The 25,020-nt window shown below is 43.3% G+C and overlaps 1 protein-coding gene across 1 annotated transcript in view; it reads left to right on the forward strand.

Annotated features, from left to right (window-relative positions):
• The window catches only part of ADK (adenosine kinase), a 563,842-nt gene that overhangs the window by 398,020 nt on the left and 140,802 nt on the right, over nucleotides 1-25,020 (forward strand). Inside the window, exon 7 of the mRNA XM_014523581.2 lies at nucleotides 9,291-9,461. Coding sequence (XP_014379067.1) covers nucleotides 9,291-9,461 — 171 coding nt within the window. The remainder of the gene's footprint in view (nucleotides 1-9,290; nucleotides 9,462-25,020) is intronic.

Below are 25,020 nucleotides of genomic sequence, written 5' to 3' on the forward strand. Positions count from 1 at the left end.
GAGGCCATCCCTTCCCAACAGTCTGCTCTCTCTGAAGTGCAGACCATGGTCGAGGAAGCCAAACCCCTCACGATGGCACTATCGCTGGAGTCTTCTATTCACCTCATCGATGCACCTATCCCTCCGGAACCCATGTCCTGTGACAGGGAGGATTGAAGAAAAAACTATCTGTGCCCCAAGACCCTTGACCCCAGCTCCCAGAGCCCTGTAGTCACGTATGACCTGGGCCAGATTTCTCCGTGCTGTGTCATTGGTGCCCACATGGATCACTAGCATGGGACGGTGGTCGGAGGGCCGGATGAGTTTGGGGATCCTCTCTATCACATATCAGACACGAGCTCCAGGCAGGCAGCAGACCTCATGGGCTAGGGGGTCAGGGTGACAAATCACTCCCTCAGGTCCCCTAAGGAGGGAGTCACCCATCATGATAATGCTGTCTTCTTCTAGGCACAGGTGCTGGTGGCCCTGCATCCTCACATGCTGGAACTGGCGGTATGGCTGGGCCCATTGATGCAAGAGGTGCAAAGCAGTTGTGCAGCTCCAGGGGAGCAGTAGCCCTGGTGCTCCGCCTATTTGGGCTGGAGACAACTGTTGTCCAGGCAACCCCAGGCTGGACTTCATGGTGGTTCCTAGGTTCCACAACTCTGTCCTGAGCCATCAGGTGGAGAGCCTGAAAGTAAGAGTCCAGTTCCTGCTCCACATCTCTAATGAAGTGCAATCTCTGTACCATTGCCTGGAGTTCCCTAATCTGGCACTTCAGGGCCTCCACCATTAGGCACACCCCACAAGGGGAGGTATGAATGCCCCCAAACCCAGCTGCCTGCAGTCTTGCTAGGTAGCCTCCACATGGAGCCAGGGGCTCTGCCTGAGTGGAGGCTGGGGCCATGGGCTCTGTCCAGGTGGGGGCAGGAACTGCAGGATTCATTTGGGTATAGGCTGGAACCATGGGCTCCATTTGGGTGGAGACCCTGGTGGTGTCAGAGCAGGGGAGTCCAGGTGCACGGGGGAGCCTTGGGGTGCAATGTGTCCCACCCACCATGGTCCTTGTCGTAGTCTGGCAACTACTGTGCAGACCCTTGGCTATGACTCAGTGCCTAGAGTCTCTTGCCCTCCTGCTCACCCTCCTGCACGAACTCCCGCACTAACTTGCACACTGGTCCTGTTTGCATGGCTCCAGTTGCACAGCTCCCTGCAGGGCTGGGCGAAGTAGGAGCCGGAGCGGGGTGAGACTCCTCAGCTCCTCTCAGCTGCCTCCCCACAACTGTGCTAGCCCCCTCCCACAACAGGCCGCACTTACCTCTGGCTGTGCTGGGGGTCAGACGGGGGGCCTCCATGGTTGCTGGGGGTTGCTGGGAGGCTTCAGGGTGCAGGGGTCTTATGGGCTTACACCCGTGCACCTCTCGCTGCTCCCAGAGCCTAACTGATGGATCTTTTGATCCATCTGAGTCAGATAGGTCAGTGTCCAAGTTCCATTACCATTTTATTTATATAAATACACACATGTGTGCACACACACACACACACACACACACACACACACACACACACACACACACACACACACAAACAGACTTGTCAAAGTGGCTTATTATGTACTGTCATCAAGAACCAGGTCTCTGTGTTTGTCCTGGTTTACTGGGTTCCATGTTGGCATTAACTGCATCCCAAGTTGACTGTCTCTCAGTAAAGTGGCTTGTAGAGCAGCGCCCAGCAGGTAAGTCCATGGAGGGGGAGGGAAGGGACATGGGGAGCAGATTGAGGCCCCCACTGTGAGGGAGAGGGTGGGGCTGGGGTGAATGGGTCCCCAGGGCTGGGGCAGGTCATACAATGGAGCCACAGGCAGTTCATCCAGAGGTACAGGGGTGGGGGTGGCTCCTTGCCGCTACCCCCCCCCCCCCAGGGAGGAATGGGGGGCATGTGCCTCCTGGATTTGTGCACAGGGCAGAGGCAGGCTGCCTGCTGTGGGCTGGGGCTCTTTGCCCTGCCTTTGCCCCTCAGAGCCATACATCCCCTATCCACCCAGCAGTAGGATGCACAACACAGCATCGTGCAGCTCCTGGGGCAAAGGTAGCAGGGCACAGAGCCCCACCCCACAGGAAGCAGCCTGCACCCCACACACAAATCCAGGGGGCACATGCCCCCTATGTCTTCCCCAGGGGTGCACGCAGCAGCATGGACCACCCCCCCCCGCACCCCTTGACAAGCCACCTCTGGCTCCGTCACATGATCCACCCTGGCCCTGGGTTCCCATTCACCCCTGCCCCACTCCCTCCCTCAGTGTGGAGGGCCTCAATCTTCCTCCTACAACCGTTCCCTCCCCCCCAACACCTCCACAGGCTTACTTGCAGGGCACTGCTCTATGCACCACAGGCTGCTTTCCTGGCTACCTGTATGCTGCAGCTGCTCGTGTATGTCTGTCTGTATCTGTGTGCTCTCCCCCACCTTTCCTGCTGCAGCAACCCAGAGCCTGCAACAGGGCTGCCCTCTCATCCTCTGAACTGCCACCACTTCCCTGCTGGGCGGCCTCGTGACAGTGGTGGAATAGAGCCCTGGTGTGGGTTCCAAAACCACGTGCATGATTAACACATTAAAAAAATTAACCAAGAACCAATTCACCCATTAATCAAGCACATTAACAGTGATTAATTGACAGCCCTACTTAAAACCAATGCCTACTGAGTCTCATTAAGTGCCATGCCTGAAAAATGCCATAACTGTGAAACTGCTTACCTGGGGATATGTAGGTTCCAAGGACCACTGTCAGTGTTTCTTTGTGAAAGAGGCCATAAGGAGATTTCTCTCAGTCCTCTATAATATCATTTTCTAATGCTGTATAATTGATTCTTCATGCTTCTCCTATTTATGTGCTGTCAGCTGTGCACTGACAGATCCAAGTTTCAAAAAATAATAATTTAAAATAAAAGAGATTTTAAAAAACTGACACTTGTCTTGGCATCAAGATTCTGTGTTCCAAATAGTTGTCTGATGCTATGTCTTTGGTGGTTTAATTCTGCAAGCTCTTCTGCAGTTCTAGGAGGACCTCGAGCAGTCTTGCACCATTTGGATATAGTTGACAAAATATATCAGGCGCTAAGCCTAACCTGATCTTTTAGATAGCTTTACAAATGCTAGAAGCTACTGTTTTAAAAGTCACCAAAAAAAAAATTAGGCATGGGTTTCCAAAGGTCTTTTATGTAATGGCAACTTGCCTGGGTTTTAGCTGCGGCCCAACATTGTTGTAATTCCACTGATGCAAACCTTTGCAGAGGTAAGTGCTGATGTTTGCGCTACTTGAAACTGTAGTAAGGTGGAATGGTGCATCTCATGGCTTATAGCTTTATACCAGATCTGTGCTAAAGGGTTGCATTAGTCCAACTGCATTGGTGTCTAGCCAAAAATGACTGAAATTGGAGCGCCAACAAAGATAAAGCCAAAGTCTATTTAATGAGAATGAAGAAGTTTAAATCCAGATCTATTTGGTTCAAGACCAGTCCATTTTTTCTGGTGCTTACTTTGTCAACACCATTGTGCCATTGTCTGGAACTGATTTTAAAAAGACTAAGTCAAATGCATAGCATTTGTGAATTCATGGCCCTTACTGTACAAAAAGAGAAATGTAAGTTATACTGTTAGCATTTCAATACTGTTATACAGTCTTTTGAAAGGGGAGTGGGGGGAAGTTGAACCTAGACCTGAGCTAAACTTCTTGGGGATATTGTTCTGCACCTTAAATTACAATCACATGTATTTTAGTTCAAATCAAGTTTTCAGTCTAAAATTGGTAAGAAGCCTAATTATTTGACCAGGTTAGTAGACCACTGTGCAGCTCTCTGTGGTTTATCCATAGCTGGCAACATACTAGCATTGAAAGGTTTTTATTTTGTATTTGGAACAGTTTTAAACAAATTCCAACTCTGTTCATTAAATGAAACAGTAAAAGATGGTAGAGAATGCTATGGAGATGAGGTGTTATATAAATTGTTCATTTCAATTCTTCATGATATAAGAATAGAAAAGAGGAGTTGGGTGTATTCACAGACCAAGCCTGCAAGGTGGTGAGCATCTTCAGGAGGTCAAAGCATCTCCCATTGACTCTAAAGGAACATGTAGCACAATTCAGGATCAAGCTCAGCTTTTCAGTGTCATATATTTCCTAAATTAGGGAGTTTAATTTATAAAGGTTTAATCTATGAAGTTTGTCAATGAATAAAACTTTTGAGCTGATCTTCAGCTGAAATACTTTGGGTAAAACTAAAAATGTAGTGCCATCGGGTGGGCATCCCTCCCCTTCCACCATACCAAACTTCCCAGCTGGACACAGCTCTGCAAGCTGTCGGGCTTATTCTCCTTGCTGCCTGCATGCTGCGCTATGGCTACACGCACACACAAGCATTTATTGGCCAAATTATCAGCCACTTCAGGCCGTTTTCCCGTATAGTCAATTTTCTTTATATCAGTGCAGATCTGATATTGGACTGATGTATCAGTGCACCTCTATTTATAAACATTTTCTAGATTATAGAAATGCAAAACTATTAACATTTCTTAAACATGCATAAGATTACCATTATTAATAAACATAGCATCTTAAAGTTCAGTATGATATTTAACTCTAAGAATCAGACGATGCTATAAGTTCCTATAGTAAAATCACAGTAGCACTAATACAGTTGTTCATACTGAGATCAGTAAATCTGACCACATCTACATGGGACATTGACTACACAGTTGTTACTGTGCAGTCATTTAGTACTTGTATACATACGTACTAAATGACTGTGCGGTAACCAGAGTTACTGCACAGTAGAATCATCGAATGGCTTTTAGGTGATGCTGACTGAGCAATAGCTTGTTACTACCGTGCAGTAGCATTGTGTCATGCTTCATGCCACACACACTACTGTGCAGTAGTAACGAGCTACTACATGGTCAGTTTCTCCTGTAGATGTGGCCTCTGAGTCCTACAAAAGTCCTATATGTCACAATGGGGTATAGGTTGTAGCTGTGTTGGTCTAAGGACATAGGCAGATAAGGTTCTTTGGGTAAATCCCATATCTTTTATTAGACCAATTCCAATTATTGGAAAAATTGTTGTTTGCAAGCTTTTGGGTACAAGTACCCTTCGTCAGGCTGAGGAAGTGTCATGTCACAGTGAAAATTTGAGGGAATAAAACCAAATTTACATAACAAGATTTGATAAGTGATTGTTCCTTCATGAAACTACTTAATTTGGTCTACTTTTATGTGTTAGCTTTACTAAATTAGAGTTGATTTGAGAACACGTGAAGCACAATATTGCATATTATGATTAGTAACAAAGATTTAGAATGGCGAATTCAAAATGTCAGCCATCAAAACTATTCTCTCACAGTTTCCATTTTGTCATCATTGAAATCTAATGAAATGACTTAATAGATTGTTCCTGGTTAATTCTGTAAATACATTATTTTGAATTTATTTTATATTTGCATTATTTCTCTCATTCGTATTGGGAGAGAGAAGAAACCTAGAAAATTATCTACTGTATTTATTCAGATACAAAATGAGGCTTTTCCCCCATAATTGGCATGCTGGAGAAAGCTTCTCATTTTATAATTGCACACAAGATAATCTGACTAAATACATTGTCTATCATAAAACTGCTGCCAAAAGCAGCATGTGCTCAGCAATAGAAATGAACTATGAAGTTGATTATATGCAGCCAACACTGAACATAACTATAAAACACATGGCCCATATCGGGCAAACATGCTGATGTGAACCTTTTTTTAACAAATTTTATTAAAAACACACTTATCACCCTACACTTACAAAGCTATACATATTGGGCATCCTTGTTTTACCTAGACCTCGTAGCACAGAAACAACTACATAACAAAAACATACAGCTATGTATATTAAACCCTTAAACAACATGCATTGAATTCCCCCCCAAAATTAAACCCTTACAGAAATCTTTTTCTTCATAAAGAACCCCATGAAACAGCTGTTACCTCAATGACCACCTGAAACTATCTGCCCTCCCATCGGTCCTTTCTGTTGGTTTAGTGGAACATGCATGTCCATTCCTTTTTCCCTCTCTGTAAAATACCCTTATCCAACATATACATTTCTCTAGGAACCCCATTTTCCCTTGCGCCTTGAATATGTAATCACAATCCATTATGTCATATGCTTTTTCCAAATCTAGGTTTGCTATAACTGTGTTTATTTTCCCCTCTCGTATGTAGGGCAGTATCTCTGATCGCTCTGATCACTTTGGAGATCCTTCTGCCTCAGGGATGGGCAAAATACAGCCTGCATGGCAGAGCCGTCCTACCAGTTGATTGGATCTGGCTTGTGGCTGCTCCCACGGTGCTCCATGTAGGGCCAGGCCCTGCCCAGGGCAGCCCAAAGCTGCACCCCAAGCAGACATAGCTGCTCCCACTATGGCTGCAACCACCTGGGTGCTACTTGGCTCCCCTTATCTCCAGCACCAGCTCCTCCTCCTGCTCCAGCTACACCACTCCAGGCCAGGAGGAAACTTCAGCTGAGTGGCTTCTGTCCCAGTGTGCGGGGCTCTGACTCCAGCTCCTGGCTATATTCCACCCACTCTGCCCACCCTGCACAGGTGGCTGAGTTCAGGAGAAGGCACCTGGGAGCTGGAGTCGAGCCCCACACATTGGGGCAGGAGCCACCTGACTGAAGCACTCCTGGCTGCCTTCCACCCATACACATGCTCCCCCACATACCCCCTCACCCCCACACAGGGTAGGGGCTGCCCATTGAGCCTTTGCAATTATAGCCAGTCCCTGTGAGAAGAGTGTAGTCCTCATCAGTGCCAACTCTTTTTAAAATCATGGTGAGCCACTACATTGCATCCAGTTGGACTTCCTCTTCACTCCCACAGCTGAGCCATGCCTTTCTTTCCTATTCCCAGTGATTCATGTTTCTTCACCAGCCTTGAATGTCTGGCAAACATTACTAAACAGGGACTCAAATGGTTCACCCAAAATCCCTCTGTCGCCCCCTCTCACAACCTGTTGCATATGATTAGTGTGGTCCCACCATCCATAAGGTGAAGCTGAACCAAATTGTCCTGCCCTTCTTCTGCATATACATTTTTAGAGTATCCCAGGATTCATGACAAGAACACCTGGTTCCAGTCATGAGTGTGGGTTTATTAGCACATCAATCCTTTGTGAGGGGTATCTGGAATACATGCACATACTGAGCAGTGCTGAGCTGTGTGGTCCCCATGGTTTGAACTGCTGTTGACTCTGATGGGGCATAACCCATTGAACTATGAGGTAAATCACAAGCCTTTAGCTTTGAACTAATATTATACATAGTTTGTACTACATATAAGTAGGTGCCAAAGTGCTCCTCACAAGTATGTTTATGGAGTACCTGTGTTAAAACTTGTAGCAGTTTCAAAAAAAAGGTGACATGCATCAATTCTGGATTAACTAAGGGTCTGGGTACTATATGGAAATTGCTACAGTCATATTTGATGTCAAAGTTACTGTTTTCAAATTTGCTCTTCACTTCCATGTGCTCAGGGAGAGCAGGGTCTGACAGTAAGGAGAGGGGGAAGAGGCTGCCAGGGGAAAAATTTGCAGGAAGCAGAGAACAAAAGGGCTACCTGACCTCCCAGATTAATTTTTCCTGCTGTAGCAATGAGAATGAGACAAATTCAAGGCAAACCTCCACTAATTAGATTCTGTACTTGGAAAATGTATAGCAAATGTATATATTTTCCATATATAGAATCTAATTATTGGGGGGTCATCTTAAAATCAGGGTAATCTTCTATTTGAGTAAATATGGTAATATTATAATGTATTTATAGTCAATGGTGCTTGAAATAATAAAGTGAATAGTAATCCTCCTATTTGTTCAGCCATTAAAACCATCCTTAACTTCTTTTTCTCCACCAAGTACTTGTTCATAAAACTTTGAAACTAATATATTAATAAAGGGACATATTCATAGAAAAACTGAGATACTAAGTCAATTTCCTCATAGTATATTGAAAAATAACAAGTATGTACAGTATTACAGTTCAGGACTATAAGTATATGCATAATGTATATTTTGGCCTGCTTTTCTAGTAGCTGGAAAATGTAGAGGGTGATAGAAACTAGGAGTTTCAGGTAATACTCTTTCTTTTAGTTTTGTCATTTGAATTTTAAGGTCCATGGCTGAAATTCCAGCAAAAGTGTTCTCCAAAGGGAATCAGACAAAGTAAAGATTTCTTCTCTTCTTTACTCACTCACTTACCTTCCTGAACTCTGAACAGAAGCCCTTCCTCTTGGTCATATTTAATGTTTCCTCTTGTGGGCTGTACTTGGGTAGATACTAATGATAACTCTTCTTTTTGTTAATAGAAGTATTTTTGGTGTACAGATGGTTTCATAATTGAAATATTAACAATTATCTAGGATTTGGGCATAAGGGATTAAATTTAATTATGTTATCCTTTTGCATCTCATGTGAATGTCCAGTAATGATTTTTTTATTGAGCGCTTGTACATAGCCAATGAGCAAGAGCTGCTGGTCCACTTTCAACTGGCTAATCTCCCATTCTATTGTTCATTCCACCCTTTTTATAGCAGCAGAATGGGAGCATATGGTGATAATTCAGGTAAATTCCACAAACGAGAAGGAAAGTGTTTGAATATGTGGCTGCAGCAAAATGGACAGAACTGTGCTGGAGAAAGCTGGAAAACACAGGACCTTGACTTGCAGAACCAAAATAGTCCATGCACAATGGATGCCATACCCTGCATGTCTATTATATATGAGTTATATATGAGATAATACCTAGTCTTCAAGTGATTTTTTCATTACTTCTTAGAAAGGCATCACTGATTATGAGCAGAGCCCCAGATAATATCATACTTAGTAGTCATTGAAATTAAGCAGTAAAGTGTGAGTGATTCTTTTGAAAAGATGCAGTTTGTTTACCTTCCTGTATTTTTAGTTTGGATTTTCATACAAAGACCACTGAAAATAAGTTAAAATTAGGCTTACATGTCATAGTGTTGGGAGCTAAACAAAACTTCAAAATACACAGATTTCTGTTATCGGGGAGGTTTTATCATCATCAACATATCTGGATTCCCTGTCATTTCAATTGTGTTCACTTTCATCTCTACCACGTGTTGATCGAAGGGTGGCATTTATATACAGTTTTGTATTTTATACATGTATGTTTTTCTTTTTTCTCCCTCATAGCAAGCAGCATGTTTAATATGGTTTATAATATGAAATCAATAATATATGTTGGTTTGTTTGCTTGTTTGCAGGGATTTTTTCTGACGGTTTCACCAGAGGCAGTATTAAAAGTGGCCTCTCAGGCTTCTGCAAACAACAAGATCTTCAGTTTAAATCTTTCTGCACCATTTATTAGCCAGTTCTATAAAGAGCCAATGATGAAAGTTATGCCTTATGTTGACATCCTTTTTGGAAATGAGACGGTAAGTCCTTCTAAAAACATTTGAATTACAGCTGTTTATATCGGGAATAGTCTCTTATTTCCCCCTCTTTATTTACATATATTAATCAATTTTTTATTATACAATAGTGTAAATTTAATCCATAATCTTAGTTCAAAAAGAATCTAAGGAAGTGCAGTGATTTGGTGAGTAGCTAGTGTGTTAACCTGTTAAAAACATGATAATATTATCTTTGATTTTTTTTTGTGGAATAAAATAGAAACTGTCTTAGAGGAGTCCATGTAAGAAATCTCCTTTTTGCTTTGCTTTTCTGTGCATGAGTGTAGAAAGAGATTATGTGAAATCCTGACCCCAGTGAAATCAATGACAAAGCAGAAATTGACTTCACTGAGACTTATATTCCACTTACCATATTGGTGCTATGTTGCCTTTTTGCACTTCACAGAGTTCTCTGAGTATTTATAGGATTGCTCGTCATGGAAAACAGTGATGAATTCCTGAAAAAGGAACTTAACAAAATGAACTAAGGACTTATCTGCACTTGAGATACGGACTGATAGCTGAAATAGTGCTAAAAATTGATTACTATGAAAATGGCATATCCTTTTGTCACAGGTTGCAAGTCACTTTTTGGTGCTGGTGCATCATGTTCAAATATGGTAGGGTTGTACTGGTGCAGATATAACAATGCAAAAACAAGTGCAGACAAGCTAGGAAGAACAAATCTCATCTGTTCAGGAGCTTGGAATTCTGTGATTCTAAGCTCTGAGAAAATCAATTTTTTTTCAGGTCTACTAGGATAGTGACAACCTCCTGAGCCTCAGGAACCTAAGTGAAGAAATATTTAAATGTTGGCATTCTCCTATCATTGTCACTCTCTCAGGCTCATTCTGTCATTTGGCATACAGAGACCTCATCAGGTGCTATTGAGTGTCTCTTTTCAATAATCAGACCATCTCAAGTGCTGATCTTGTCAGACCTTACAAATTAAGTAGTCAGACTTGGTCAATACTTGGTTGTCAGACTTCCAGGTGGTTGTGTCCCTCCTCTTTTTTTTATCAGTACAGTTCTCATGACCTGTTTGGATATTATGAATCGCAGTGTTATGCAAGGTACCATTTTTCAGAAGAAGTATAAAACATAGATTGTGACACTTGTTATTAGATTCAAGCAATACTTCACAAGGAAAAGCCCCAGTTACTGGTCAGATTAACATTTTGAGAATTATATTCTGCCCACGTTACTTCCATCAGGCATTTCAGTTGGGTATGATGGTATTTATTCTGTGTCATAAAATATTGTGCAGTGTGTAATGAAGTGTGCAGTTTCCCCTGCATTTTCTGCATATAGTTTTTGAAGCATTTTGGTATCTTTAGGTAAAAACAGTTAGCAGTCATTGCGAAGTGTGACTGTACAATACATGTACTTCAAAGAGAACCACTATTCTTTAGCTATGTTACTTGCAGCCAGAGTTGTGTCTATATCCTTGGGTTTCCAAATGAATGTAAGCATAGTCTACTTTCATCTCCGCTTCTTGCTACATAACCTGCCCATTGCCACTTCAGGTTCTCCTTTCTTTAAGATGTCTTTTAACATGGCTTATTCTCCTGTCTCTTAATCATTTGAATCCTCTTTCTTTCTATAATATGCCTCTACCTATTAGCTACTCCTATATATTGTGGCTGCCAGTGTTTCTGCTCAGTGCTATGTCTTGTAGGCAAGACCAGATGCAAAACGCTTTTAACTCTTTGTTCATTCTGACACAGTTCAGCCTCCTAAATGGTCCCCTTCATGTAATTTTGAGTTATGTATAAATGCTTAATTGTGTCTAGCAGATAATATATGTCTTGATGTACAATTAACTGCTCCAGGGATAATGAACATCTTAAGTCCTATTTTTTCCCATTTACTCTGATCTTGTTTCTATCTTTACTATTGTGTTTTCATTAAGTTTTGCTAATTTACATAAACAGGAAAAGAATCCTTAAGTCAACCTTTACAACGTAGTTATGTTTTAATACATAAGTAAACATGTAAGCGAAGCATACTAGATGGTATAGTTGTTATTTTATTAGAACAATAAATAGTGTCACACACAATTTTACTCTTTGGTATCTTCATTCTACATCATAAGCCAACACAATTTTATTGTTAATCACTGAACTTTTTATATTTTTAGAATAATACAGAAAACATAAGTGAGGAGCAAAATTCAAAATTGGTGCCATGCCTAAGCTAAAAACAATTGGCAAAGTGATTTTAAATTATATCTTGTATTTAAAAATTTACATCTCAAAGGAGATTGGTTATTACAAGTTTATCCAGATGATAATTAAAATGGGCAACTTATAAACCTCTCAGAATAAATGCTCTAATTTAGAATGTAAATGCCAGCCTACCCTTCACTGTACTGGTGATCCTGAATACTGCTATAATAAGTCAGTATACTTACAATTTCAACTGTAGTTCTGTGACTGTTGGTATATTAATGATTTCTTTGAAATCTCTTTAAAACCTAAGCAAAACATCTTGTCTTGGAAATTTGACACTTATTAAGTAGACTTCACATAATAAATTTAATATAGGACATTCAGTATAAAAGAATTATGCAGTCATTGCTGCTAACCAATTAGGGCCATTCTATAGTCATTATCTGGCAATACATGACTGCAGAATTTGCTTATTGTCATTGCTTTTAATTTTTATTAAATTACGTTTTTTTTAATAGTGTCATTTTGCAAATAGTTCTTAGCAATAATACTTTCCAAGCTACTATAATCACTGGATAATTAACCTGCCAGGATTAAGCACACTCTACTTTGCCTCAGGATGCTTAACTCTCAAATAAGGTCAGTTATCTCCTGATGATAACTGCTTTGTCACAAGTTGCTGCTTAATTCATCTGTAAAAACTTACCTTACCTTACAATACATATTTTACAAGTCAAGGTAACTTTAAAAAATAACAACAGTGGCTGCAGTGGTCAAAGGGTACGTTTTTAATAATCATATGCCAATGTAAACCTACCTAATGGATAGGAGGCTTCTTGCACAACAGTTGCTGTACTTGCAGATGTAAGTAAAAGGTAGGGAAGAGTGCCATAACTGCATTCTCCCTTTCCCCTAGGTCTTTCCCACATCCTGGTTAGTCTCCTCATCTCTGATAGGCCTATTTAAGCTGACTGAAGGGTAGGCTAGGAGGCATCTGCTCTACACTACCTATTTTTCTTGAGAATCCTCTGAATATTCACCTGGAAGTAAATGCTGCTTTCAGGCCCAGGCTTGCACCTTCTCTGAGAAGATGCTATGGGCAATGGCATCTCTGAAAGGGAGGAAATGAAGTCTGTGTACTGAGGAGCACACTTGTGGGCTGCAGTTTCTTTTTCTTAAAAGATTTCTCTGAGTCTGGAGATTCTGGAAAGCCACGATCCCTGCCTTTCTGCAAACACCTTAGACACTGGGAGAAATATTTGACAAGATGTTGGTCTGCTGAAGCTTACAGGTTTTCCTGGGTCCTCTGCCTATTTACGGTAGGATGTCACCATGAGACGGTTCCAATTTGCATTTATTTTCTTTTTATTTAGACTAACACAGGTTTTGAGTGCCTGGTAAGTTATTTACAAATAAAAACCAGGATCAAACAAATTAGTTCACCATTCACAAAGAAATGCAAATTAAAAGGAAGATATGTAAAATGGTGAACCAAATGTTAAGAAGAAATAAAGTTGGGTTTTTTTAAGCAGCAAAAAATAAAGATAATAAATTTAACAAGCTGTCTTGGAAATCAAAACCCCTTTATCTGCACTGGTTGATGCTGTTACTTCTAAACATGCAGTGTATGAACAAATTAATTACAGGATTGTAAACTAAAGTTCTGCAATTACAGAGTAGTGTTGCGACCTGATTGGGAAATTGATGTGGGTGCAACAACAAATGCACTGAAAAGAAAGGAGGTTACATGAAAGACTTGTAGATTTTGAAAAGCCATAACAATGGCTCTAATAATGGTTCTGGAGCCATGTATCCTAAGCTTTAGAAAGATGAATACATTTGCATGCAAAAAAATAAACAGGCCTTGTCATTATTATATCTAAGAATTGTACCAAAATGGGGCATTGTGTCTCTTTAAATTAAAATGCTTGTAAATGTTATAAAGTAGAGAATAAAATCATATAAAAAATCCTCACAAATATATACTTTTGGAATAGTAGGCAACTGTCGATCCTCTGTGTTATGGTATACACGTAAGGGCTAGGGACAGACATTCAAAAAGCCTGAGCATGAATTGATTCAATCTTTGCAGGTTAATCGAACCTGGCTAGCCTAAATCAGTTTTGTAACCAGACAGACTTCCCAGAAATGCAGACGCATGCCTGCAGTGAGTCAGGCTAGAAGCTGGGGGGTGCTAGAGCAGTCCTCCCTTCCCTTGCACAGTACTGAGCTGAGAGGGGCCATCACCAGGCTCTGGCAGGGCACTCTGATTAGCTCAGCAGGGAATTGATAACAGTGTTTATCACCTCTAACTCAGGGTTTATCGCCCCATTAAGAAAACAACAGAGGGACATTACCATTTACCTGTTGATTCTACTTGTTGATTCTGCATGGACCGTAGCCAGCATGTGGCCTGCTAGCTAATACACAGACACCTCCTCAACAAGGCATAGGGGAAGGGGGAATTCCTGCTTAGGAGGGGTTGATGACAGGAGGGGGGAAGCAGCCAGCAGTCTCTGGAGCTCTAGCCAGGCAGTAAAGGGGAAGGGCCAGGTCTGCTATGGAACAGAGAGCCCCATCCAGCCCAGAGAGCATGCTGGGATGCTGGGGGAGTCCGATTTATCTTAAACCAGAAAGGGGGCTGGGACAGACATTGCATAAACTGGTTTGACCCAAATCAGTTAAGTCTACTACTACATTGAACCAGGTTTATCTCAAACTGGTTTCAGCCATTTTCAAACTGGTTTATGTGCACTGAACATCTGTTCTGTTAGAGGTTTAAACCAGTTTCTGATCACTTAAACCAGTTTATGTGTAATGTCTGTCCCTAGCCAAGAGGTCTAGTCAGGTTCCTGATGAATCCACTTGTACAGAGCCTGCAACTGCAGCTGTGGGTTGGGGCCAGGGGCTGGGCTGCACTGCACTTGGGGCGGGTGACGGCGGTGCTGGAAGGGAGGGATGGGGGGGCTATAGTGAATTTGGGGGGGTGCAGCCCCCCATGTAATCCCCCTCTTAGTGCCACTGCTGCCTGCCCTGAGCTCAGTGCAGCCCCTGGCCCGCCACATGCAGATCTGGGGGCAAACGCCCCCCACATGCCCTCCTGGACAAGCAGTAGGAGCAGCATCAGGAACTGCTGAACAAGCGGGCGAATGCCGGACAAGCTGCTGGATGAGCAGTTCCCAGATGAGCAGCACGCAGCAGTGGGAGCTGCACCCCCTCCTCCTTTCAGCCCGCAGACGAGCCACAGCTCCATCCCACACCTGCCTTGCCCTGGCTGGGCAGCGCTTGCCCCTGCCCCAGCTTCAGCCCCACTCCCCTCTCACCACTGGGGCCTTGATCTGCCCACCCACACCTCTTCCTTCCCACCTCCCTTTTCACCACAGCAGACTTACCTGCTGCACACAGCTATATCAAAAATCAGATCAATATCAGCTGATATGCCTCCTTAAAAATTGGCTATTGGTATCAACCCCCAAAATATCTATTGGTTCACCCCTAATTAAAATAAGTGTAACAGATCAAACCATCACGTGGTCGTTGATGTGGTGATAACATGCTCTTATGTACCCCTGTACATCTGTACAGATCTGGTTTTACTCCTCTCTGAGCCATATTCATGGCATTACATTCATGGTCAGGAATGTGTATTCCTCACCACCAAGCCAGGAAATATGCACTACTCTCTGATTTGTTCAAACCCTTGGCATACAGTGCAGAGAGAACTAGCAAGTGAGAGTGGCAGCTGGATGTTTCCTGGAGCAGGAAGCCTGATGGGCAATGCTCCCTCTAAGGTGTAGCGGTCCATGAGTGCGCTGCTTTGGTCTGAGTGCACCGCTTCAGTCCATTCCCGAATTGGTCCTGCCTCCCCCTTTAGACACGCGCCACTTTGGTCTGCCCCACAGTATAACACAAGATAACAACAAAAGATGATAGTATAACTTTTATTTACCAAAGCAACTCTCATCTACTTTTTACTTATTGACATGCCTGTTTTTGATGGTGGAAAGATAATAACTGAAGGTTATTATCTCACTCAAATTTGAAGGTCAAATCTCACTCAGATACAGCTCCTCTTTATTTAAACATGCACATGAATTTCAGTAGGAACTTGTTGCTTTTCCCTAAACTTATTTTACAATCATTAACTTGTACCATTTATAGCTTTACTGCACCATATATGTCATATATTGGCAGTGTAAAAATAGCGAAGGCCCTGAAAGCCAGGAACCTCAGCCCCCATCCCTGTATTGCCTCTGGGAGCCAGGAGGCAAATGGCACCAGGGCTGGGAAATGGAGCAGTTCCCCAGTGCCAGCTCCCAGCCCCTGCCTCGCTGCCAGGAGTGGAGCAGTTTCCTGGCCCCGGCCCCCGCCTCGCCTCGCCTCACCTCGCCTCTGGGAGCAAGGAGGCACATGCAGTCAGGGCTGGGGAGTGGAGCAGTTTTCCGGCGCTGGCAGAGCCCACGCCAGCCCCAGCCCCCTCTTCGCCTCCGGGAGCGAAGCAGTTTCCCAGTCCCGGCCCCAGCCCCCACCTTGCCACTGGGAGCAGAGCGATTTCCCAGTCCTGGCCCCAGCCCCTGCCTTTCTTTGCCACTGAGAGCGGAGCACATGGCCTTGGGGAGGAACTGCTGCCTGAGCTTATCTCCAGTAAGTGTCCCACACTGGCCTTGGTGCCTCTGCTGTGCTCAGCTTGTTGACCAGCTCCTCTTGAAGCTGCAGCCCAGCTCCTCTCCGAGTGGGTGCGCAGCATTAATAAGTTCATGTGTGGCATGGTTTTAAAGCGTGCGTGGCCGCCCACGCGTGCAGCTTAGAGGGAACCTTGCTGATGGGTCCTTTCTTCTTTCTCCCTACTCCCCCATTCATTCCCCCACCCCCCCTCTAGATTTGGGCAGTTTGAATGTCTTCTCTCCCTGCTGATTCCAGCTAGATGCTGCCAGTTGTTTGGGTAAAAGAACCCTTAATGAATGAGGCACTTCAAGAGGTCTGGATTCTATTGGCTAAGGAAGAACATGGAGTTCTCTCTTGTTCCACAGACAGCAGCATCTGCTGCTGGAAGAACACCTCCTGAAGGATGGGCTTATTTGGGCTGATTATACATTTTGGGTAGTGACAGCCCCAGACAAGTCCTTCTGGGTGTGGTGCTGCTTATGCAGGTTTGTCAGTAGGGCCCCATTACTCCTCCTCTCCTCTATCTCAGTTCCCCCTACCTTCCTTGTTGTCAAATACATATGCTAGACAAGCCAATTCAGTTTTATTTTCCCCACCTACTGCTTCTTTGGAAGCTGGTCCTCTCAAGCCCCCCACCACTTCTCCCCAAGGCAAAATTCCCAGTTATGCACACAATGCTTTCCATTCCTTCATTCTACATTTGATTTCTCATGGTGGTACAGGAATGGTCATACCTTCCTTCTGGTTCAGAAATGTGCTAAACATTCCTACCCCCTGCCTTAGACTACACTTCTGCCCCAGCTCCCAGACCCACTTCAACTCTGCTCACTTGGTTACAAGGCAATTCTGCATTCCCCACTTGACCCAAATCTACCCCATGTGTCTCCCAGTGCACTCTCCACTCCCTCTGCAGCCACAGAGAAAGTCCAGGCCCTAGCAGCAACTGTGAATGGGGGTAGAAAGTCTAATAGCTCATCTTTTCCCAGGCTGAAGATGGTTTCACCAAAAAGGACTTCCTTTCCCATTTTCAGGGTCAGTGTTTCAGGGATAACATAGGTGTGAGGGGAGAAGTCAAGTCAGAAGGAGGACAAAACTGACCCATATTGCACAGGAGGAGAGGGAAACAGAGAGATCTGATCTGCCTTGATCACTAGGGCTCTTTCTCCTTCCTTTTCCACCTCTGGTGAAGATGTCAGTTGTTGTTTCTTCCCCTGTGGCTTCCAACCCTCATCCATGTGAAAGATCCTCAGGAAAGACCTTGCCTTCTTCCTGCAGCACCCACCTTTGGCTCATAGCAAATAGCATACTGGAAAGCATGTTTCTCAGTGATCCCACTATTTATTTGGTTCCTGTCCATCTTGATTAATATAGGTATACATCATACCTTCTCTTGTTACTCCCGTTTCAGTGACAAGGAAAAGCTTTAAATCTAAAAGCACTGACAGTGGCTGCAGTTGTCCAGACTTTGAATTTGCTTTTGTGCACTGAAAGTTGATTAGTTGGTCTGTATCTGTATGCTTGTTTTAAGTTCAGGAATGGATATAAATATTTAAATTTTGTAACGTAAAACAAAGTGCATTGCAATGAAATTTGCATCTAAATGATAGTTTCAGTATCCATTCTGCTATCTCTTTTCTATAGCTGTGATATTGTATTATGTTCATGTACAACTTTGCATTTTTGTGTAAAACCTGCTGAATATTTAGGCCAAACTGCAGCCCAGTAAATTAGCTCCTTTATACTACAACTTCTACAACTTAAGGCCAGCATGGGACCTTATGGCCCATGAACCCAGACCCACAAATCACAAAAGCAAGGGATGAGACGGTTGCTTTTGTAAGATTTAATTGGACAGGTTCTGATTTTTATTGAACCAGTATAAAATAAATAAATAATGTTGATCTGGTTTTGCCCTTGTGTAACTGAAACCAAACACATACCAAATAGGTATGGGCAAAGCAGCTAGTATTCGCTTCGGATTCGGCTGATTCAGGGGACAGCGATTTGATTTGGTGATTCAAATCACCTGTCCCGAATCACTTTGGCCGAATCTGATTTGGAGATTTGGCCACTACCGAATCAGCTGAATCTCTGAACCGGCGCCATCTCCTGCCCGCTCTTGATGGCTGCTCCACCTGCTCTCCCAGCTCCCGGCTCTTTAAAAAAAAAGTCCCCACTCACCGGCTCCTGCCAGGTGGGGAGGCAATCCCTGCTGCCCCCAACTGCCCAAAACTGCAGGGGGGGCTCTGCCACGAGCCCCCAGAAGCCCCAAGGCCGCTGCAGCAGCCAGTGAGTCCAGCTTTTTTTTACTTTTTTAAGGGCTGGGAGCTGGGGCAGGTGGAGCAGCCATGGTGGGGGGGTTGGGACAGTGGGCAAGGGTCAGGGGGCTCATAGCTAAGTCCCCCATGCAGCGTGGAGCAGTGAGGGGCAGCGGGGAACACCCCCCCATGTAGCAGCAGCCAGTGAGTGGGGTCTTTTTTTTAAAGAGCCAGCTGCTGGGCCTGAGCGGGGGAGCCATGGGGGCGGGCTGGGAGAGCGGGCAGGAATTGGGGGGTGCTCAGGGGACCTGGCAGGAGTAGGCAGGGGATGGGCCCTGGCAGGAGTCCCTCCATGGTCCCTTTCCCCCCTCCTGCAGCCCCCCCCCTCCCCTGCCCCCACTCCCTACTTACCAGCATGGAGTCTGGGTCCAGCTCCCTGCGGCAGCGAGCAGGGACTGCCCGAATCACTGAAGCTCTCCAAATCTTTTCTGAATCGATTTGGACCTTTTAATTGGTCTCTTGATTCGATTTGGATTTGGAGATTCAGCCACTGAATCGGGGCGAATCTCCTCCGTATCGAATCAGCACCCGAAGCTTTGCACAGCCCTAATGCCAAATAAGTTCATCCTGAAGACATCATCTTCCAGGCTTCCACTCATATTGACCAAGTGCTTAATACTGAGCAGCAAGAAAGTCTGTGGCAGTGTGGAGGAAGAACAATTTAGGTAAAGCCACAGTTTCAGAAGGAACAGAACCAACTTGGACTCTCCTCCTCTTTCAAATCACATTAAGCCAACCAGAGGGAAACAACAGTGGAGGGCAGGCTGGTCATGTAAAAAATATCACAAAAGCAGTTTCTTTTTCCATAACTAACTGGTTTCAAATAAGTATTTGAAATTATTTGGCTGAAGCCAACTATTAGAATTATACTGGAATAAAAGTGAATGCCTGAGAAGCCTTGCTTTGTTTACATATAGGTAAAGAGACAAGAGCAAGAGTACTAGTTTTTTTCTTTATACCCCTTATGTTGAGTCATTATTTCTACTCGTTAGTTCTTAGAAATCTTCCTCATAGATTAAAGCTCTAAATTCAATGGCTAAATCCCCATTTATCTTGAATGAAGTTTTCAGCAGTGTTAACCATCTTAATTTCAGCTTTCAGTATATGATTACATAATGCCAATATTTTTTCATTTCTTGGTGCCTTCCATATTCAAAGGATCTCAAACAGTTGCTGCAGAGATGTGGTTATATACTATTATCCAAGGAGAAATGAATCAAAAAAACTTAGGGGCTTTCCCAAATTCACACTGTAAATCTGTAGCTGAGTTAAGAGTAAAACTGAGTCTCCTTACTTTTAGTTTTGTATTTTTATTTAATACATATAGAAAAAACCTTTGCAAGAATACATATCATTTTCTCTTTCATTTTAACAGGTAGAGGCATTTAAGGTCAATTGATGATGGTGTTCATCTTTCTAACATAGTGTAAGCAAATAGTAGTGTTCCAAAAGCTAGATTTAGGATTGTTATAAAATCTGTAACTAGAGAGATGGAATTAAAGACAGGAACTTTCAATGGAGGAAAAAATAAATATTGATTTTTTTTTTTAAAGCTCTGTTCCTTTGCAGAATTTTGACACTTATTTTCTGGTAGGGATATTGAATTTTCAATTATAAGAGAGCTATGGCATCATAATATTGCTGCTAAATTCAGAGAATTAACTACTTCTTCAGTGTGTGAGTATCTAATAAATTGTGCTCAAGTAAAAAATGAGGTACTGTGTAGCACAAAGGAGGTATATAATGTCAATGGCATGTTATAAAGATGTGCTGTGGGAAGGATTCTGAAACAGCCCAAGGCTATTTCAGCTGCAGACACAGAACCTTCTCTGTCTCTCTCTTTTCCCCTGTGAACTGTAGTGCCTCTTTTAAGACAAAATGCTTTTAAATTGTTTTGCAACCTTGCAGCCATCATTGATAAAAGCTCTTTTATTTAAAATTATCTGAATCACTGTGGAGTTAATCATAACTTATACAACAACATATTTTGATGTGATTCATTCTATTTTCATCAATATTCTTATTTAGCTACGTTGTCTCAGCTGCTGCAATGCAAATTCATAAGTAATAAACAAGTAATTATTTTAATGTATTTTATCTAGTACATTATGATTAAAAGAAAATTGAGAACCAAACATTTAAGTTGTTATTAACTGCTGTCTTGAGCTAATTGCTAGCCATTTAAATAATTTGGGAGTCATATCTCAAAAATGGCTTTTTTTCCTCCCCATGCCCCCTTCCTCTCCACCATGAAAATGAACAAGCATATAGAAAAGGAGATTACATTTTACAAGTTTTGACCAGTTAAAATTTTTCCAGTAGCCTCTCAGAAAGATGAGGAAGTAGCTGATCTTTCATTGTGCTGTCCAAGTTTTAGATATTTCTGAGAACAGGAATAAAAATTCTGTTTCCTCTACTGGGCACAGTACAAGATAGAAGGGTTATCACAGAAGGGAAGGTGGATTCTGTTGTATTTCAATAGCTTCTTCTTACTAATGTTCTTGATTGATAGTACTTTGGCCTGTATAGCACTTCCCAAAGCATCTTATAACATTTTGCAAGCATTATATTACAGAGTGCACCCTGAGGAAGGTATGTATTCTGATTTCTAATTTTAAATGGGCAGACTCTTAGGTTATTTGTCCAAAGTCATGTTTACAAAAGCTTCTGTGATTTACATCAGTTTAAACCCAGAATAATTCAGTTTCACAGGGATGTTTGCAGATCCCAAGTTAAGTACATGGATATGAATATAAGTGGCACTTCTCTGCTGCAGTTGTCTGCTAGGCCTTATGCGAAGCAGCAGGTATTTGCTTCAGATTCGGATTTGACTGATTCAAAGGGACAATGATTCAATTTGGTGATTCAAATCACTGTCCTGATTCAAGTCGGCTGATTTGGATCCGGAGATTCAGTGTTGATTTGGAGATTTGGCCATAGACTATACAGGCACCAGTCCTCCATGATGCTGGACACAGCTGCCTTCAGCTGATAAGTCTGTTGTCGTGGGTGTAGGGGGCATGGAAGGGGCATGAGGGGGGCAGATCAATGCCCCCATAGTGAGGGAGGGATTGGGGCTGGGACTAGGACAAGCTGCCCAGCCGGGGCGGGGGGGCGCAGGACTCAGGGAGGGGGGATCCTGCCACTACAGACCGCTGTGAGCCACTGGTCCAGGAGCTGCTCTTCTGGTGGCTCCTCCAGTAGCTTTCACCACCGGTCCAGGAGAGCATGGGAGTGGCATGTGCCCCTGGATCTGCGCAGGGTGGGCTGGGCCGGGCTGCGCTCTGGACAGGTGGCGGAAGGTGCTGGGAGCAGGGGATATGCCCTCCTTCCGCTCACCCAGCCGGGGTGGGGAGAGGCGAGACAGTACCACTGTGCTGCCTTGGACAAGCAGCGCGAAGCTGCAGAAGCCACTCCAGGCTCCCCATGCCTCCTGGACAAGCCGTGGCTTTTCCCCCTGCCCCACTCCAGCTGCACGAACTGCATCAGGGCATGGGGGCAGGGCTGGTGGCGTGGGCTATGGGGAATTTTAGGGTGGCTGCAACCCCCCTATAGCCCTCGCTTCACTATGCTCTGTGGGGTGGGCAGAGCCAGGGCTTTGCTCCGAGCTGTGGCTGGGGTTAGCCGCCTGGAGTGCAGCCCTGGTTCCACCCACACTGCGGAGCACAACCCAGCGGTGGGTGGCTGGGGCTAGCCTCCCGGAGTGCAGCCCAGCCCAGCCCACCCCATGCAGATCCAGGGGCACACGCCCATTCCCATGCCCTCCCAGACTGACGGCGAGAGCTGCTGGAGGAGCCACCAGAAGAGCAGCTCCCAGACCAGTGGTGTGCGGTGGTGCACAGTGGCAGGGGGGCCCCTCCCCCAGAACCCCACCCCCCCCCCACCACAACAGACTTACCAGCTGGAGGCAGCTGTATCCAGCGTTGTCAAGGACCGCTGCCTGTATAGTCTATTGCCAAATCTCCCAATCTCTCTGAGTTGATTTGGAGGTTTCCAAATTAATTCAGACCTTTTAATGGGTCTCCTGATTCCATTCAGATTTGGAGATTTGGCCGCTAAATTGGACTGAGTCTCCTCCAAATCGAATCGGCTACCAAAGCTTCATACATCCCTATTGTTTGCAGTTGTTTCAACTATAGTCCATGCCTGGTCAGGGTTAGACTTAGCCTCTGTCACAATTTAGAATAGTACCAGAATTTACTAGACACTATTGTGTCAACCAGGAAGCTGCATTTTCCATCCCTTCAGGGATAATTTTTTTCCAGCAGAGTATAGTCACTTAGGGTACCTTCTACCTAGGTATTAGAGAAGAGATATAGTGGGAGCCATGATCTCACTTAGTGTTTAAAGTTCTATATTACCTGTATTTTATATTTTTTTTAAATCACAGAGGTAAAATTGTAATGTAGGGGTATTGTCCAAGAATATATTCAGGTATTTAGTAATGCATCATTCTCTTCAAATATTTGATGAACTATTGTTATACACTGATAAGTCTGCTTGTAGTTGTAGAGTTCTTGGACACAGATAGTTATGTGGAATTTTATAAAGACTAGTATGTACTTTTCAAATGTTCGTGTATTATATTTTCCCCATGAGGCTGGTTCTGGTACCCAATCGCAGCCAATAAATAAGATTAATTAAAATAGAATGAATCACATCAAAATATGTTGTTGTATAAGTTATGATTAACTCCACAGTGATTCAGATCATTTTAAATAACAGAGCTTTTATCAATGGCAGCCACAAGATTGCAAAATGCCTACCCAATATAGAAGAAAAAAAGACTTAATCAGAGTAATTTGCAGCTCCTTGATGCTCTAACCTGCTCTACCCAACCTCTATTACCCATATAGCTCAGAGAAACCAGGAGGCTTGCCTTACACTGTCATCTTGCAATATTAAACATCATAGCAACCCATTAAATCACCTTTAGTGATTACAAATATATGATCTGGGTCTCTATATATGTAGCAAAGACTGAGCAGATGAAAGAAAATAAATAGTTTTTCCATGAAGTTCCATTTTTATGAGACGTAGGAGGAAAGGCATGACCTCATCAAGCATAACAGAATAGGTTATTACTTCCTTTCACATTTTCAGGTACACCTGCAAACAGTGTCTACAGAATCACTGAAACATAGGGTAGAAGAGACTTCAAGAGATCATTTCATGCATTTGCTTCCCTTGAGGCAAGATCAGGTGCTACCTAGAACACCCCTAGTAGATGTTTGTCTAACCAGTTCTTAAAAACTTGCAATGAAATTCTAGTATTTTTAGGTAGCTTGTATCAGTGTTTTACCAACAAACAATTTAACAGCCTTTTCTACTATCCAACCTGAATCATCCTCACTACAAAATAAGCTGATTTCTTCTGGTCTTTCCCCTAAAGACCAGAGAGAACAATTGATCCCTGTCTCTTTTAAAACAGTCTTTTATGTATTTGAAGACTGTTTCTGCATCTTAAGTGTAGCGCTTTGCACTTGTCTTTATTGAATTTTGTCTCATTGGACCATCTCTCCAGTTTGTCAATATAATTTTGAATTCTGATCCTCTCTTCTAAATGCTTGCAATACAACCTAGCCAAGATAATTTTTCTACAACAACCTTCTGCTAATGTCAGTGAACAATCTCAGGACCTTCTGATTCAGGACTGAGGGAAAGTGCTCTATCCAAATCTGCACTCTGCATCTCACAGCCTTAGAAAAAGATAGAATTTGGAAGTAGAGAGGGGAAGCTCTACATTAGTCAGAGACAGACTTATTCAGAACAAAAAGGATGTAGCTTGACTCACTGATCCAAGTGGTTCAGATTCTCAAGATGGTGCCATCATAGAAACCTCACTGCTAGTGATTCCTCTGTTCTGACTGTATTGGAATATCTACTACCTCTTAAGTTTCTACACTTGTCCATTAGCTTGGTCAAAGTCTACCTACCTGCTGTCTTGGCCCACCATCCCACACTGGAGGGATAACATATTTCATAACTGCAAGTCATGAGATTATTCAAGGGGCTAACCAAAACCTGTTCTCTGGTAAAGCACTCTGTCTCATAGCAGGACCTAAATTTGGTTTTCATGTTTTTGTTAAAGTTATTCTCTGAACCAAAGCAATATGCTCTTTGCTTCTCTTCTCCATGAAATGGTTTTTTGTGATGACCATCACCACAGCAAGGAAGACAGGTTAGATCTAAATACAGCATAACCTCATAAATCTGGATATCAAAAATCCAGAATTTTCAAAAATCTGTCAATTTTTAAGCTTCCCCCTCCAGTCCCCCAGACACCATCCACCACCCAAATGCAGCATAAAATTCTGGAGTAGGAAGGAAACTGAAGAGCAAGAAGTATTCAACATTCTTTATCCTGTCAGGGTATGAGCATCAAGA

Source organism: Alligator sinensis, unplaced genomic scaffold (genome assembly GCF_000455745.1).
Source record: "Alligator sinensis unplaced genomic scaffold, ASM45574v1 scaffold109_1, whole genome shotgun sequence".
NCBI lineage: Eukaryota > Metazoa > Chordata > Crocodylia > Alligatoridae > Alligator > Alligator sinensis.